This window comes from Peromyscus eremicus, chromosome 15, assembly GCF_949786415.1.
Source record: "Peromyscus eremicus chromosome 15, PerEre_H2_v1, whole genome shotgun sequence".
Classification (NCBI taxonomy): Eukaryota; Metazoa; Chordata; class Mammalia; order Rodentia; family Cricetidae; genus Peromyscus; species Peromyscus eremicus.
The window spans coordinates 42,652,538-42,670,432 of record NC_081431.1 but is presented as its reverse complement, the minus strand read 5'-3'; the positions used below and the strand labels follow the sequence as shown (position 1 = coordinate 42,670,432).

General features: G+C 43.5%; 1 protein-coding gene across 2 annotated transcripts in view; it reads right to left on the bottom strand.

Moving 5' to 3' along the window:
* C15H1orf21 (chromosome 15 C1orf21 homolog) overlaps window positions 1-17,895 on the bottom strand; it is a 195,744-nt gene that overhangs the window by 78,328 nt on the left and 99,521 nt on the right. For both annotated transcript variants that reach the window (XM_059280164.1, XM_059280163.1), the window contains one exon: window positions 757-851. In XM_059280164.1, coding sequence (XP_059136147.1) covers window positions 757-851 — 95 coding nt within the window. The remainder of the gene's footprint in view (window positions 1-756; window positions 852-17,895) is intronic.

Sequence of the window (17,895 nt, the reverse complement as noted above, 5' to 3'; positions counted from 1 at the left end):
TTCTAAAAAGTACATTTGCTCAATCATAGAGGCAAATAATCTAAATATAAAATATATGCGAAATATGAACAAAGCCCATTTGGTACCAAGGCAACTGAATAAATGTACATTCTTAACTATTTTAACCTCTTAAAAATCAATTAAGATGATAACTGCCTAAATATTTCATAGCGGTGGGTTGCCGGGGAAGAATGTGTACAGTAATTTGTAACAGAGCAAGAAGCTCTCTAACATCATATTATTACGATTCTCACATTAACTCAAAAGTGCGATACCTTTAAAACCACGAACGTGAAGAACAGGCTCTCTGGATGGAGACCTATTTTAGAAGTATGAGGTTTTCCTTTGAAAGGCAGCCTCCTCATTACACGTTTCGAATAATGAAACACTACTATTCATCCTGACCTGAATATGTGTCAGGAGGTGGGGAGTTGGGGGGGGGGGGTCCTCCTCCAGTACATCTCAATCCTACATCAGGCTTTTTTTTTTTTTTTTAACTCCCTCCAACTTGACTTTTAGAAACATTAATAATTCTGCTGTGTTTTCCCTGGAGCCTTTCTTATCAGGATTAAAAAGGGACCTATTCTGAGACAAACAGGATACAGGGTAATGGTGCAGCTTCCAGGTAAGCTAAGAATAGCTACAGCGTTTTCCAGAAATCTTGTCCCGGGGTGTGAGCCTCAGCTCAATGTGCGATGCAGGTTTTCTTCCAACAGTCCCCACAAGTCATTGTTAACAGAGAACTTCAGTTCTTACCAGGTTTTCTTGGTTCCTGGCTGCGATTTTCTGTTCCTCTTCTGCCCCATTTTTCATGTATTTGACCTCTTCCACGGGTTTGATTCTATACTCATCTAAAAAAGAAAGGGAAGGAATTTACCACAACGGCAGAAAAGTGTCAGCAAAGGCAAAGCCATACATTAGACCCTTTCTCTTGTAGCCTTTACTTTCCATGTGGCTCATCTGGGACAATCTGGAAGAAGCATGCATGCATATCTTGGGTTTTTTCTAGCAGGTGCTCTGCCTTGTCTGCACTGCAGACCTTAGACAGTGAGGAAACACTGGATCAGAAACAGGCTCTTCCGTCTAAAAGGCTCTGTAATCCAGACACGTTGGGAAACACCACACCTCAGCCTAAGAAGACTGGGGAGAATGTCTTCATCTATCCCCAGGAGACGATTTGTCTGGAGTGCCTATAGCAGCAATTTTCAGCTCCATGTTCACACCTTCAATTTGTCCCCCTTTTGAAAAATATGGTGCCGTTTATGACTACAGAGTTGTACGGATGAACAAATAAAATCAATTGGAAATTGATTTTTTTTTTTCCTTTTAGGGCTCTTACATTAAATTCGGACAGTTTGCAGTTACTTAAAGTGTCTATACTTTAACTTCTGTGAAGTTACATGCACAGAGGCAAATATCAACTAGCTCTCCATGGGCTGGTAAGGCCCCGAGGCAAGTATCAACTAGCTCTCAATGGGCTGGTAAGGCTCTGAGGCTGCACAGTCCAGAAAGTTGTACAAGGAACCTAGCCTTGTCAACGGCCAGAGAAGAGAAGACAGATCTCAATATCAATATCCATCACGGAACAAACTTGGAAAGAGGGCAGCCAAAGTTCTCCTCTAGGATGGAGATTTGGCGATGGCAAGAATGACATTTTCACCAGATTCCTGTCAACAGGAAATGACTTGGGTACACTAGTTAAAAAACAGGTGTGATTTTGACTCATCTTTGGTCCAACCTGTGGAGGTAGAAAGATCACAGAAATGATGGAATTAGAAAATTTCATCAGCAAACTGCTTCGAAAATGGTATGGACTCACCTCTAAGAAAGATAGCTGTCTATCACTAAGAAAGTTTGTGTTTCAAGCTAAGAAGCTGTAACATGTTTTCTTATGGCCTATGATTGAGTACAATGAGTATATTCCTTAAAATGTCTTTTGTATAAAATGTTTTGGTATTTAAAACTTTCTAATGTAGTTATAGTTTCCCTAGCCTACCTCTTAATACAATATTTCTGAAAACTAGCTATAGTAACACCCAAGAAATTGTGCTTGTCAAATGTTTCTCTCCTCCTTATGAAGCTAATGTATTATGCAAATGTGTATAAAAGACCCAATGTTTATGACTAGGCCATTTGTGTGTGTGTGTGGGGGGGGGCTTTTTTCTACTTGGCAACTCAAGGTAGATATTGATTCTATTAATTTTTCTTTATTTCTATGTTGTAGAATATTCCTTTACACTGTGTGAAGATCTGTCACTGTGGTTGGTTTAATAAAAAGCTAACTGGCCAATAGCCAGGCAGGAGGTACAGTCAGGACTTCTGGACAGGGAGAGCTCTGGGAAGAAGAAAGGCAGAGTCTCCAGCCAGACCCAGAATAACCAGGATGGGCAAAATGGAGATGAGCTAACAAACAAGCGTGTGGAGGAATGTAGATTTAAAAAATATGGGCTAATTTAAGTTATAAGAGCTACTTAGAAACAAGCCTAAGGTAAGGCTGAGCTTTCATAATTAGTAAGTCTCCATGTTGTTTTTTTGTGAGCTGGCAGCCCAAAGAAAAATCCATTTACATTTCTATTGTATGCTTGTGGATGAGTGGGGTGTGTGTGTGTGTGTGTGTGTGTGTGTGTGTGTGTGTGTGTTGGGTTCTTGTGCATACATGTGGAAGCCAGAGGTCAATGTCTAGTGTCTTCCTGTATCACTCATTTCTTGCAGAAACTGGGCTTGATAATTCAGTTAGACTGCCTGACCAGCAAGTCCCAAGGATACCCCTGTCTCTGCTTCCCGAGCACTGAGATTACAGGGGTACACCCTCCCACCTGGCTTTTTACACCAGCACTGAGGATTTTAACTTCGGTCCTAATGCTTATGTGGCAAGCACTTTACCAACTGAGCCGTCTCCCCAGCCACATTTCTACTTCTTTCCAAAGAAATCTGAGAGACTTAGATACAATTTCAGTAACAAGCCCTTCAGGAATCCCAAGTCTAAAATTATCAAGTTAATAGATGGATTTCAATCTACAAATACAAAGTAAAAGTATTTCACTGCCTGTAATGATGATCTGTGTGTAATCCCAGCACACAGGAGACTGAGATGGGAAGGTCTTGGTATTTGGGACAGCCTAAGCTACATTGTGAGTCTGAGGCCCGTCTGGGCAGCACAGCAAACGCTATCTCAAAATAAAAAAGTAAACAAGAGAATCTCATACTCTGATTTGATATTCAGATGAAAAAAGGAAGTTAATAATACCAACACATTTAATTAAGGATTGTTTACTCATAAGTAGCAAAAACCATTGCTAATTAAAAAAGAACAGATATAATTATGTCCCCGGCATCATCATAAAGAGATCAAAATATAGGTAAAAACATAAAAATTTAAAAATGGGCATCCCAAATTGAGTTTGAGGCATTAATGGTCCTAAATCCCGGCAAAATGACACAATTGCTATGTTTTAACTGAACAAATGCACACTTAGTTGAGCCTTCGATTATTAAATGTAACATCACATCTGGTAGATTCTATAATGTTCTACCCAAGGACTCCAAACCTCATGTAATCACACCTCATTATAGGACATGAGCAGAGACTTCTGGAAGAGCGGCCAGCCCTCTGCACACCACACAGCACAGGTGTCCCCAAGAAGGGCCACCCCCTCTTCTCTGACCCACTTCCCTCTCCCATCTGACCTACCACACAACAGTGTAATCACACTCTGAGCAGCGTGGAAAAGTAAACATTCACTCTCTATTTCTCAGCCCTCCAGGGATCACAACTGAATTGAAAGTAATGGACAAACTATGAATATTTTTCTCCAATGAATGGAAAAGCTCCTGGTGTCGTGACTTTCAAAATAGCATTACTTCAAACACGGGCTTTTTTTTTTTTTCCATGAAGACAGAACTCTGACCAATTTAGACAGCAGAGAGGTCTGATGGTGTCATTAGCAGCCAGGGCAATGTCAGGACAATACAATGTGACCAAGTATAAAGAATGAGAAAACAACCACCCAAGGCAAGCTTGGCCAGTCATCACTACTTATACAACCCAGGATGCAAAACTCATCCTGGCCTCAGTCAGTAAGACCCTCCAAGAAGCAACAATTTCTTAAAAACAATACTTAATAAAAGAAAATACAAAGGCCTGTCAGATTTCTGAAGGCTGGTGCCTGAAATGAAGAAGTCCGTCTGGAGACAGACAGCCCATCAATGAAGAGGCCATGCATTTCCATAGAGATGCGGCCTGCAGGAAAGTCTTCAGGCCTCAGGGGGGTGAACCCAGCATTTTGGGTTATAGCGGCAGGGAGAGAATCACTACTGAAATCTAGATTTCCTTTTGTCAGAGGCACAGGGGAATTAATTTACGACCTTAGCCTTTTACCGGAGCCCACATTGGGGGACAACCACCACTACAAGCCAGAGTCCTGGCATCCGTACAGTGTGGCCACTGGGTGAAGAGCAGAAGCAAGGCTGTCTTCCTCCCCACACCCAGCAGTCTTGACTTTCATCCTGTTGTCTTGTCAGGTGGTTTATTAAAATGCAAGTCAGGAACACAGGCCGACTGCACCTCTGTAAACAGTTTCAGGCTTCAGTCAAAACAGATCTGGGATGGGATTTTTAGCCTCTAATTCAAGGTAACAGCAGAGGAGGTGGGGCTTGCTGGGCAGCAGCCATTGAGGAAAACGAGAAAAGGAGTGTCCAAGTAGGCTCAGATTTCCAGTCTTGGAAAACAATGGTAAGAGCCCTTCTTAGCTGGAATGCCCTTCCCGGAGATCTTCAGACATTCCTTCTCCATCTATTAAGCTTGTGAAAATTCTGACTTTTAATAATCCTGGAATTAAAAAAAGCACCCATCTCCTTCTAGTTGATTAAAGTCAGGGTGTTAGTTTTGGGGGGAGATGTTTATTTTCACTTTATATGAATGGGTATTTTGTCTGCATGTATGTCTGTGCATCACATTAATAATATGATGAGTGGCCTTTAGGCAGAAGAGGGAGTCAGATCCCCTGGGAATGGAGTCACAGAGAGCTGTTAGCCACTACGTGGGTGCTGGAAATGGAACTTGGGTCCTCTGATCTCTCCTAACCCTAACCCCTCACCTCACAGAGTCTGACAGCATCTCACTGCCAAGTTTCACTATATATAATCACATATACACAAAAGTAAAAATAAGTAAATCTTAAAAAAAAATTGATCCTTCCTTATCTCACTAATGACTGTCAACCTTTTCTAATAAAGAGAACTCAAAGTAAACAACAATCTCTCTTCTCTCTCTCTCTCTCTCTCTCTCTCTCTCTCTCTCTCTCTCACACACACACACACACACACACACACACACACACACACGAATGATCTGTGCTTAAAAGCACATGTCTGCACAGAAAATACAGAAGAGATGGTTTTCTTTTCCGCTTCCTCCCTAGAAGCCCCTTTAATTTAATGGAGCTGAGCGCGGCCATGAAGAGCTCAGAAAGCCTCATGGTAGGTCTCGGGAGGAGACAGCCTTGTGATGTTGGTTGGAGGAGACATGAAGCATTTCCTCTCCTGTTCCTGGGCAGAAGGCTGGAGCTGGGCCAATAGTCTAAGCGGACAAAAAGTATGTTCGATGTTGTCAAAGAGCCTCTTCTTCAACCACCTCCCTCTACTCTGCCGCTCCACAAGCCTCCCCTGCTCTATGTCCTACCCCGCCCCGCCCACGGCAGCATTCCGCTAAGGCATGTCTCCAAGGCCATTTCTCAAACTCTCGCTCCTACACAGTCAAGGGGTTATTTTTGTTATTTACTTGGTGTGTTCAAAAGTATGCACCACAAAGAGAGAAACTGAGGCCGGATGTGTGCTAAGAACAGGAGCGGAGGAAGTCAACAATATACCAGTCCTACTTGAACCCTGGGTCACTGCCTTTAATTAAATTTGAATTTTTTTGTTTAATCAGATACACCATCTCCTCTCTCCCCCTTCTCTCCTTCCTCCTCTTCATCTCCCATTCCCTCTCCCTTTTATTATGTACACACCTTAGAAACAGTAGAGCTGGGAACCCAGACACTGTAACTTCTATATACAACTGGTATATCATCATGGTTTTAAACTTCTCTCTCTTACCATCCTAGTCTCTAAAATGTAACATTATGTCCCCTTTTTGTAGCAATAGCCAGTGGGTGACATTCGTTAGACTGACAGAAGTTTAAACGCAGAGGTACGAAGTGCACAAAACAGTGAAGGTTTTGATCGTGTCGGCGTATCTAAGTTCACTTTGAGTCATCCCTGGTCTGGAAAACGCCTATCAATACAGACTACACTCTGTGATAAGCTTTGCAGGGGACACGGGAGGAGGGGATACAGAAGGTGCTCTAGGGAAACAGCTGTCTCGGGGCAGGGGAGCAACGGCTCGCTCTCTGAGAACCTGTCTGTCTCCTGCAGACCCCTCACCTCACCGAGTCTTACAGCATCTCACTGCCAAGGTTCACTAGATGGACCCTAAATTCGGAACAATGTTATGCATGAACTGTCATCAAGTCCTGAGTCAGGCAGTTCCTAACCATGACTTCTGTAAATGCACCTGTATCATGGGATCTCATCAGTGCTAATGTGGTTATTAGCGAATAATTTCTAGGATAGTTATACATGGCCTGCTCCCAAGAAAATCCCTAACACAAGGCTTCTGCTCATTTACAGAAAGGTTTTGTTTTTGTTTTTTCCAGAGTTTATGTCAAATAATCCTGATAAATAAAACCACTTTCAAAATGAAACCATTTAAGGTTTAATGAGATCTCAGTTGCTCAAAAATAACAAGGAGAAATATTTTTGGACTTAAACTTTGTGGAGATTGGACATGAGTAGTATCTAGACCTTGGGAGTCTAGTAGAGAAAGTACAGAGATTGTTCATACTTATACACACATTACATATATATATATATATATATGTATATGTATATCCCTGTTAAGATACAACATAATCTAAGTATGTGAATGTCACTAAGATACAAATCCCTTGTGCCTTTTATGTGTTTATTCAATAATGAAACCTAATGTTTGTTTATATTTAAACAAAAGGTAAGCAAAAAATCAGAGTTAACATTCCTCATAGTGGCATTAATGGTCCTATTTTACGGGACATTGGCTGGGTTTTTGTATGGCAGAGTTTCAGATCTGGGTCTGTAACAATTTACACAATGTATGTGTTTATGTTTTGTATAAAATCTAGAATAAATACAAACACTGGCAGACTATAGAGCAATGAGGGACCAATAAGCAAGACAAGGCTGCACTGTCACACGTGTCCTTCTTTGTATGTAAGACTGGGGACCCCACCACTCACTATCTGCGGGGCCAGAAGCACACGTTGTTTTTCTAGTCTGTTTCATCTGCAGGAGCTTCCTCCGCTGACCACAGCCATGAATTTAGAGGACGGCTGATTAGTAGGAGAGTGCGTGGTCATCCAGTGTGGAGGTCTCTGAAGACGATGACCCTACAGACTGTGTAGAATGCCATGACGGGAGCGAGACGGAATGCTGCAGAGGCATCATTAGGCCTCTCAATAAACACTACCAACCTCTGTATCTGACTGAACATCTTTGTCACTATTAGGTACAACATCTGAAATGCCACTATTACATCATAGACCGTTTGCTTCTATCAACTGTTGTAGACTATTACCTTGAGGTGTGTTACTTTTGTTTATGCTGCATTTGTTTAACTCCGTGAAGCTGTGTTACTGTGCCTGTCTAAAACACCTGATGGTCTAATAAAACACTGAATGGCCAATAGCAAGGCAGGAGAAAGGATAGGCGGGGCTGGCAGGCAGAGAGAATATATAGAAGGAGAAATCTGGGTGGAAAGGTGGAGGAGCCAGAGAAGGAGGTGGACTCCAGGGGCCAGCTACCCAGCTACACAGCAAGCCACGGAGTAAGAGTAAGACTTACAGAAGTAAGAGAACAGGAAAAGCCTAGAAGCAAAAGGTAGGTGGGACAATTTAAGTTAAGAAAAGCTGACTAGAAACAAACCAAGCTAAGGCCAGATGTTCATAATTAAGAATAAGCCTCTATGTGTGATTTATTTGGGAGCTGGGTGGTGGGCCCCGCAAAAGAGTAAAAAAACAGCTAACAATAGTCAACTCTACAACTAAGGGCGGCATCTGAGACACACACACACACACACACACACACACACACACACACACACACACACCACCCCAGCTCTGTGTAACAAGCCTACCTGATGTCACCCCCATCAATGAATTGGTCAAACATTGATTAATGGCTTTGTTTTGTTCTGTGCCTGTGAAAGTTCAAGCAACCTCTGCTCCAGTGGAACCCATCACTCAGGGTAACTTAATCCTTGCACCACAGCCATGGCCACTCATGTTTGCTTCAGAATAATCTCCTACTCTTTCGGGAACAGGCACTGTGTTTTGAGTCAACACCATGAACTCCGCTTAACTAGTGCGGCTACCTTTTGTTCGGGCAAAGGCAGGTGTGAGTGTGTGTGTGTGCATGCGTGCACATGCATGTGCACCTGAGTGTGTATGTCTGTGAAAACCCACAATCTAATGACTATGTCCATCTGACTCAATTCCTCTCACTGGGTCCTGACTCAAGTGAAGTTCTGGTAGAGGAAAGATTCTCAGATAATCATGACAGAATGCTGAGAAATGTCTCTCTCATGTGTCCAGGTGTTAAGTATCCGACATCCTGGGACTCAGCAGAAGGCTGGCTTGCTAAGGGCAGAGGAGCCAGTGAGATCTATGGTACAGGCTGAGCGGGGTAAGGAGGTTAGCCCCAGGAACCAGGCCAGTCTGCATAGCACTTGAGTTGCAGGGCTAATGGGAGGCAAACAGATGTAAGGAGAAGCAGGAAGCCCTAAGCAGGCTGGTCCAGAGGGATAGTTGCAGGGTATTCAAGAGAAGAGTGAGTTTTGAGGTTGTTCAAAAGAAGAAAGATGGGAACAGGCAATGGCGGAAATTCACGGAGGAATAAGTTTCAATGTGCTGTTCACGAATGAGATGGCTTTTCAGGTCTTAGGGGTCATTCAGTAAAAGTTTAAACAGCCTTTCAATGATGTCAGGTGTTCCTTTTAATATGTCTCTGGACTGACGCTGGCTTCTAGGAGCCTGGCTTTACCTGGGTTATAGAACTATTAAAAAGACCTCAGCAGCCACGAAGTCACTATTACAAAGAGCGGGAAGAAAATGGATAGAGTCATTTTCAGCTGAAGTAATTCCCTGGTACGAGCAGGGTGATTGGACTTTTAAAATGGGAAAACACATCCGAACTAAACTTCATGGCAAAATAATATCATTTCCTTACTTTTGAAAATATTCCCTGCTTGCCCTCATCTGCTGAGTTTTGGAAATGAGTGATGGGAATGCTGGGAGTGTGATGGAGGCCTGCTGACTCTGATCTCCCTTCCTTTGGTAAGTCTTCCCACAAGGACGGCATCCTCACAGAACAAAACATCATCTCCCGTTGTCCTTGTGTCTCCTTCAAGATGCTCTATGGGTGGGCCTGGCTTTGGCTGACTTGACCCCATTTTAATCATCTCAGTCTCCCGCTTCCTCCTCCAGCCTTTCCACTTGGCCATCTGACTATGCCTACTACCTCATCTCCCAAGATTCCCCTTCTGCTGACTGCTCCCCACAATCTGTAGAAAGTCAAGCCAACCAGCACTGACCACCTTTGTACAAATGTAACCTGGTCTACATACACTGTATCTTGCTTACAGGGCACTTTTTCATGCTGTGAGATTCTGTGGTGCACAGAAACACTTTTTGCTGAGCACCCTAAAGACTCCTGATGCTGTTATGGTGGGAATAGAGGGAGGGCAGATGAGAGAGCACAGTGGAGATTCCCAATGGGAAGTTATCTGGGTGTTTGGTTAGCTTCCATAGAAAGCTATGCCTTAAACACAGACCCCCTCCTCTCGGAGCATAGGGTGTTGCTGCTATCTGGAGAGGACGCAGAGAATGCATCTTAAGTGGAGAGACTGGGAACACGGGCCAATGCTGAGGGCAAATGGGGAGGAGATAGACAGGAACTCAGAAGGATGAGGGACAAGAAAGAGCGGAAGAATCAGAGACCGTGGCAGAAATGATTTCTATGGGGAGGGAGGTGAGAACACCAGCATGCCTCTTTGGGAGCACTGGCCCTCAGCCAGGGAACACACTCCAGTTAAACCAACGCTGCATGTCTAAAACTCCCCTCTTCTGCTCAGGCTGAATGAATGGAAGCATAACCGGGTTCTGTGGGTTCTGAGACCAGAAGTGACTCTTTACCTTATGCCTGGGCACTGCCGAGCGCTGGACAAAGTGACTCCCTACCTTGTGCTTGGGCACTGCCCAGCCCTGGACACTCAAGCACATCATCATCACCTCTAATTCTGCTCTTCGTGTCTCAGCCCGAATCCAATGTAAAAACAAGGCACAGACATTAACATCTGAGAGTCCTGACTATATTAATCTCTCAGCCGAGTTTGATACACTTTCTGAACACTCACGTTTCTTGCTCACCCCACAGTGTGAAGCTTTAGAGGATGCCACTGGTTGGTGTGTGTGTGTGTGTGTGTGTGTGTGTGTGTGTGTGTGTGTGTAGAGAGAGCTTCTGTTGGTACAAACTTCTACCACTCCCATCCTCGTGGAGAAAGCCACAGATAAAGAGTGCTGTGATGAAGCCCATGCTTAATCACTCTCCACATGACCCCAAATCTGGCTTTGGGTTCCCCATCTCCACTGATAGCTCTAGTTTAGACCCCATGATCACTCTCTAGAACAGTGAGGTAGAGCTCTTAACCACCCATCTGCTCCCATTCTCACACAGACACACACCTTTTTTCTTTTTCTTTTTTTCCAGACAGAGTCTCGCTGCATAGCCCTGGCTGGCTTAGAACTCACTATATAGACTGGGGTGTCTTCAACTCACAGAGAAACACTTGTCTCTGCACCCTAGGAGCAGAGATTAAAAGCATACTATATTATGTCTCATTCTCACCTTCTACAGTTAATTCCCCACAGGACAGCCAGGACAGTGCTTTAAAAAAACTTCTCCACCAGGTGGTGGTGGCACACGTCTTTAATCCCAGCACTCCGGAGGAGAGGCAGGCGGATCTCTGTGAGTTCGAGGCCAGCCTGGTCTGCAGAGCGAGATCCAGGAAAGGTGCAAAGCTACAGAGAGAAACCCTGTCTAGAAAAACCAAAAAAAAAAAAAAAAAAAAACAAAAAAAACACACCAAACTTCTCTATAAATTTCTGATTAGCATACAATACTTGCAAACATTTACAGGGTGTTTTTCCTATATATGTGGATTGTGCAATGATCAAATTAGGGTTATTAGTCCATTTTAAACACCATTTATTTGTGTTAGAAACATTCAAATATCCCTTCTACTTATCTGAAACACAGATGACATTATTATTAACTCTAGTCACCCTACTGTGTGTCAGAATATCAGATTTTTCTTCTGACTGACTGTGACACCTCACCCACTGCCCCATCCTTTCTCACCCTAGGGAATTCTTTAAGTTTAAAAACAAAAGTCAAACTTCATCCACTGGGAACCCTCTCCTTACCATTTTGACAGGATGCTGCATTTTGGCCTCAGCTACTGGGTCTGGCTGCCCCTCTCTGTTTATCCCCCCTGGGTACCAAGGTCTCAAGCTTCCCTCCTGGAACCTACTAGGCAGTTCTTCTCAAATGTCTGGCTGGTCCTCCTCTTCTGTAAACACTCTGTTTCAAGGGGTCTCCTGGCTCACTTCCTGAGATGTGTGCAAAGGCCAACTCCTTGACTTTTCCTGCCCAGTGAATCTGAACAAGCCATCCTGTTACCTCCCTTTTCTTTCTCCGTGTGGCGCTCGTGTCTGACCATACACATCTGTCTTTCCAGCTACTGCCTGGCTCATCTCCTATGGCGCAGGCCAAACAGGCAGCCACTGTCTAATTACATTCTTTATCTGCTAGCAAAAGCCAGGCTTTCTTTAAATAATATTTGCACAGTTAGTATTTCTTCAAAGAGTAATTCCGATTTTCAGAGTTCCATTAGAACTGAAAGCACACTGTTTTCTCTCCTAAACCTTGGCAATCTAACAGCTACATCAGGGAAACTTGGTCAGGCACAAGGAGGAAAGCCAATCTCTCAAGACACGAGCACTGTGAAGTAAAGACATTTCCTGAGTCAGAGGAGGTAATCAGAACTAAAAGATTAATGGAAAAATACTGCCACACAGATGACATAATAAATGCAAGGGAGCTCGGTACATTAAAACTAAACTCTCATAGTCATATATAAATTGAGAATTTCTTCTGTGGTTGCATATCAAGATCAGCAGTGACATTTACATTGTAAAGCATGGATATCCACGGCTGGAAGAGAATTCAAATGTAATTTAGTTTGTTTTGAATGTGGTTTTCAAAATGGAAATGCAACGTGGTCTGGATAGAGATTTGGGCCCACATGGCTTTGCTTGCAGCTTGAGGGAACTGTTCCGTTTTACTTGCAGCTTGAGGGAATTGCTTGGTCTGGTAGCCAACGCACTCTTTATAGTTTGTAGATATGCTATTTCTACTCTGCCTTTTACCTTCAATTCTTTTTTGGCTTTTATATTTTACTTGTGTATGTGTATGTGCACCACCTGAGTGCAGTGCCCGAGGAGGCCAGAAGAGGGCACTACATCCACTGGAATGGAAGTCTCAGGCTCTTGTGAGCCACTTGATGGGGGAGCTGAGAATGGAGAGCCTATGCAAATGCAAAAGCAGCAAGTACTCTTAACTACTGAGTTCTCTCTCCAGCTCTGCTTTCTTTCTTCATAGTCATATATTAAAGCCTGTGAAAACATTTTAAGTGAAAATTTATTCACACACAATATAACTTCAAATGTGGGTTGTGAGTTAAAAGGATGTGAACTGCAAAAATTACATTTGTCCCTCTTCATCTTCATCCCTGCACAGGGGCCCCTTTCCTTCTTACAGCCCCTTTAGCTAAACTTTTATTATGAAAAACCTTAAGAACATTCAAAGATAATTTCTATTCATGTTTAAATATTAATTGTTATATGTTAGCAGAAAATGTATCCACATACTACTATTGTGACATTAATTATCTGGTGCACAGTTTTCATTTGGTCCAAGGAGTTCAAGGGCCAGGCAGAGCCCAGCATGCCAGACTAGTCTCTAGCAATCAACTCCAAACACAGGTACCTCTGGCCTTCTTCGGGATCAAGTTGCCTAGAGTCTAGCAGCCAGAGTTGGCCCAGGCGGAGGTTATAATAAGAGGGCACATCTTCAGAGCCCTGATGTCACTGTCATCTGAAAAGTCACAGTAGGTCAGCACTAGGAACAGGAGCCAGAGTAACGTAGCTATCTCTTCCTGTACACTCGGCAGACCAGAGCCAACATGGCCTCACACACACAGTGCTCAATACATCAGCATCTGGTCAATCAAAACTCTTGTCAAGCAAGGGACAGGTGACCCAAGGCTTTGTTCTTCCATTGAACTGGAAGCTTCTAGGACAAAGGCACTGTTTCTGGAAGTTTTCCCAACCCCTCTCCAGGCCTAGCAGCCTAACTTCTTTGCCTCTTCTTTCCATAGCACACGCTATTCATTGACTGAAGTTTGGGAATCAAAAGATGCTGTAAGACATGACCCGTGTGAACCTTCAGAAGTCACCTTGCTTCTCACAACCTCGGCTCCCTCACTTGAGCGTGAGCGACAGCACCCAGTAAACCATTTATACCCTCTTCAAGCAGATCACAATCAGTGGTTGTAAAATAAAGATGATTCCCTGATTTGGAGCTAGATTTTTCTCCAAGTAGGGAAGTCTATCTCATCTCATTTGACTCTTCTCCCTACTTCTGAAGCAGGAGACACTGCAGTTTCCTATCACGGGTAGCTCATCTGCTAGAACAGAATACTTCCATGTGGATTATCTCCTCTGCTAGAACAGAATACTTCTATGTGGATTATCTCATCTGCTAGAACAGAATACTTCCATGTGGATTATCTCATCTGCTAGAACAGAATACTTCTATGTGGATTATCTCCTCTGCTAGAACAGAATACTTCTATGTGGATTATCTCCTCTGCTAGAACAGAATACTTCCATGTGGATTATCTCATCTGCTAGAACAGAATACTTCCATGTGGATTATCTTATCTGCTAGAACAGAATACTTCTATGTGGATTATCTCAACTGCTTTAACAGAATACTTCTATGTGGATTATCTCATCTGCTTTAACAGAATACTTCTATGTGGATTATCTCATCTGCTATTACAGAATACTTCCATGTGGATTATCTCATCTGCTAGAACAGAATACTTCCATGTGGATTATCTCATCTGCTATTACAGAATACTTCCATGTGGATTGTTTCTCACAATTTTGGAAGCTGAGAAGTCTAGGATCAGTGTGCCAGCAGGTGTCTGGTGTGGCCTGTTTTCTCACAAATGGTTCCTTCTTCATGTATTATTACAGGCAGAAAGTACAGGCCAGCTGTCCTGGGACTCTCTGATAAGGGTACTGAGAACATTCATGAGTGATGCCTCTCAGGACCTAGCCACCTCCTCAAACATCTGCCTCTTAACATCATTGAACTGGGAGTTAGACTCTCATCACATTAACTTGGAGAGGTGACATGAACATTCAGAGCACAGCATCCGGGCACTGGTGGACATTTGGGCCACAGGACATTTGCTACCTTTTAGTGCCTGCTTTTGAGCCTCAGTTTCTTGCTGAATGTTTCTTACACACTGATGTCTTCTCCTGTAAAACAGTTTAAAGACCAAGAGCAGGACACCTAAATCTGCACCTCTGGCATCCACTGCCAGCCAGCACACACTGCCTTCTCACATAGACTCGTTCTCATGGGACACTCTTAACCTTGTCACTAGCCAATCAACACCCTCACAGAGGATTATTAGCTGAGGAGCCCTTAATTGGTTGGGGCAATTTTCCTCACAGTTTGGTATATTGTTATCAGAAACACCATTAAACTGTGACACCAATTTCTGATCACGAACTGCTGAAATGAAGAGTTCATAGCTAAGGAACACTGAGGGAGGGCAGGCGGCTTAAAGCTAGGCTGCGGTATCGCACTCTTGCTGTCTGAGGGAGGTGGATGTCTCACGGACACTTGGCACCATGCCTTTTCTCCTGCTGTCCCATGGGCACGGATGTACTACAGATATCACCCACCCTGTCCCCGTCTTCCCCTCTGAAAACAGGCGCTTACCTCTGTAAGCAGGGCTGACCTGCAGCAATGACTTAAACATTTAAAGCAAATTAAACTTAAACCTTAAGGCAGCAGTGACTCCCAAAAGCTCACCCTGACAGTCTAAGAACCATGTTACAGATCGGGAAATTGGCTTAACATTTGGAAAATGCCAGAAAAAGAGGCTAAAAGATCGGAAGCTAATTCCTCAGATGGTCGCCTTTACCTCATATTAGGTAATCATGGACCCTAAAATAGTAATTCCAGAGCATGGGCTCACATGTATGCTGTGTGTGTGTGTGTGTGTGTGTGTGTGTGTGTGTGTGTGTGTGTGTGTTTGTGCATGTGTGCATCCACACGTGTCTACATGCATTTAGAGGTCAGAGGTCGATGTTGGGTGTCTTTCTCAATCACCCTCCACCTATTTTCTGAAACAAGGTATGTCTCTGCATGTCGAGTTCACAATTTTGACTAGACTGCTGCCCAGTGAGCCCCAGGGATCCACTTGTCTCTACCTCTCCAGTACTATACCTGTTTTTTTACATGCATGCAGGCATTGAACTCAGGTCACTTACCATCTCACCAGCCCCCTTGATAGTCTTCAAAAAGAATATCTGCACATAACATATGATGCACAAACTGCATGAATCATTTCCTTGAAGACACCAGCAAGTCACAAAAATAAGTATGTCATGTCCAATCCCACAAAGGACAAAGGCCACCCTATCATACCATGACTCACTTGGTTCTGTCACAGGTTAGCGACAATGCAGTCTCAGCAGACATGTGAGCCCATGCTCTGAAATTACTATTTCAGGGTTCATAATTATCTAATATGAGGTAAGGGCAACCATCTGAGGAATTAGCTTCCAATCTTCTGGCTTCCTTTTTTCTAGCATTTTCCAAATGTTCAGCCAATTTCCAGATCTGTAACATGATTCTTAAACTGTCTGGGTGAACATTTTAGTGTTGTTTTGGGGAAAATTAGTATGAAATTGCCCAATACTTAGGGCTCCTTTCCTAACGTGAGATTGTCTAGCTAATTTCTTGGTGATTTGCTCAGCCCCCAGCCTCCTCTAGACATACCTTGTACGCACCGTCTCTGAGCCGTCCGCCCATGCTGTCGCCATGCCTCAGCCCTACCAGCTCCTTTGTTTGCCCATCTTTTAAGCAAAGACGTTAATCATCCTCTGTGTGTGTCTTCCCCTGCTCCTGTGATGGGGCACCCTTCTGCAGGATCACCACAGGGTACTGACACAGTATGCTGAGATAACCATCTGTCACCCATTTATTAGTGTATGAAAGGCAGAGATTAGGTTTGCCTGTCCGTATGAGCCGTGATGTCTAGCATGGTGTCCAAAGCCCGCCGACAGTCAGCAAATGTTTTGCAGACGGACAAGGAATCCTTAGGTTTGACTGAGGCAAGCACCAGGGATCAGAGCCCATCTGTTTACCCGCGCAAACATGCCACCGCGCAGCTCCCTATGGCGCAGAGCTATTTCCAGTCACACCACACTTTCCTCAGGGAGCAAACTCACATTGCCCGGAAATTCAACCGAAGCCCTTTGGAGATTGGAAACGTCTGAATTATATTTATCAAAATACATAGCTGCACTGAATATAAGTGTTAATTATAAATACAAAGAAGAAACTCAAAATCACCTGAAACTATCGCTCATGTTTGTAGAAGGCTCCTAAATACCTTCTTCATGCATTGATGCAGAATTTTACATATATCACAAACAAAACTTACAGCCAGGTATGGCGCCATATGCTTCTAATCCAAGCAGAGACAGAGGTTTGCCATGAATACGAGACCAGCCGGGGTAGATAAAGGGGCTGTAGGCCAGCCTGGGCTACACTGTGAGGCTCAGAAACCAAAACAAAGGTCCAGCAAGTTATCTCAGTTGGTAAAGGTGCTTTCTGCGAGGCCTGATCACCTCGTTCAATCTTAGAGTCTGTGGAGAAGGGGAAAACTGACTCTTCCACAAGCTGTCCTGACCTCCATGTGTACACTGCGGCATGTACACACACAAATAAATCAGTAGACAGCCACGCAAACAGACAAACAAGTAAATATAACTGAACACAAACTCTTGAGAAGCCAGTATAAATAAGACGTGCTGTGTAAAATCTCTTTGCACTTGTCTCTTTAGAACACTTGGCAGGGTCGCATTCATCTTTAGTGGTTCCACGGCACACACGTTCTGGTAGTGAGGAAGCCCTCTGAGCACTCAGGTGTGTGCCACATCTGCTTGCCTAGCTCTCTCCAGACAATACATTGCAGGAGCCAAAGGCATACATACTTAGTTAAATCCCAAATGCATATTGCTATTTCGTGCTCCGGAGAAACTGTTCTGGGTTGGCATTACTCAGTAGAACATGAGACAGATGTCTATTCCTGCCTAGTTTGAGGGGGTCAAGACTGCTTGGTTTTGTTTTCTTTTTGTGTGTGTTGTGGGGGTGGGGTGGGAGTGTGGGTGAAGTTAGGGTTACTTATGACTGAGCAGTTGAAGATTTTTTTTCTGTCTGCTTTTATTGAACTTCTGTAAACTTTTCTTCTTTAAACTGCTTGGTCACAAATTCAGTCCAGTTTTCAATTAGCACGTTCTTTGCTTTTAGATTTCAAGTCTTTTTCATATTTCTCACATTTACCTTATTTGTTTTGCAAATATTATTCATGGTTTGACAGTTGTCTTTTAA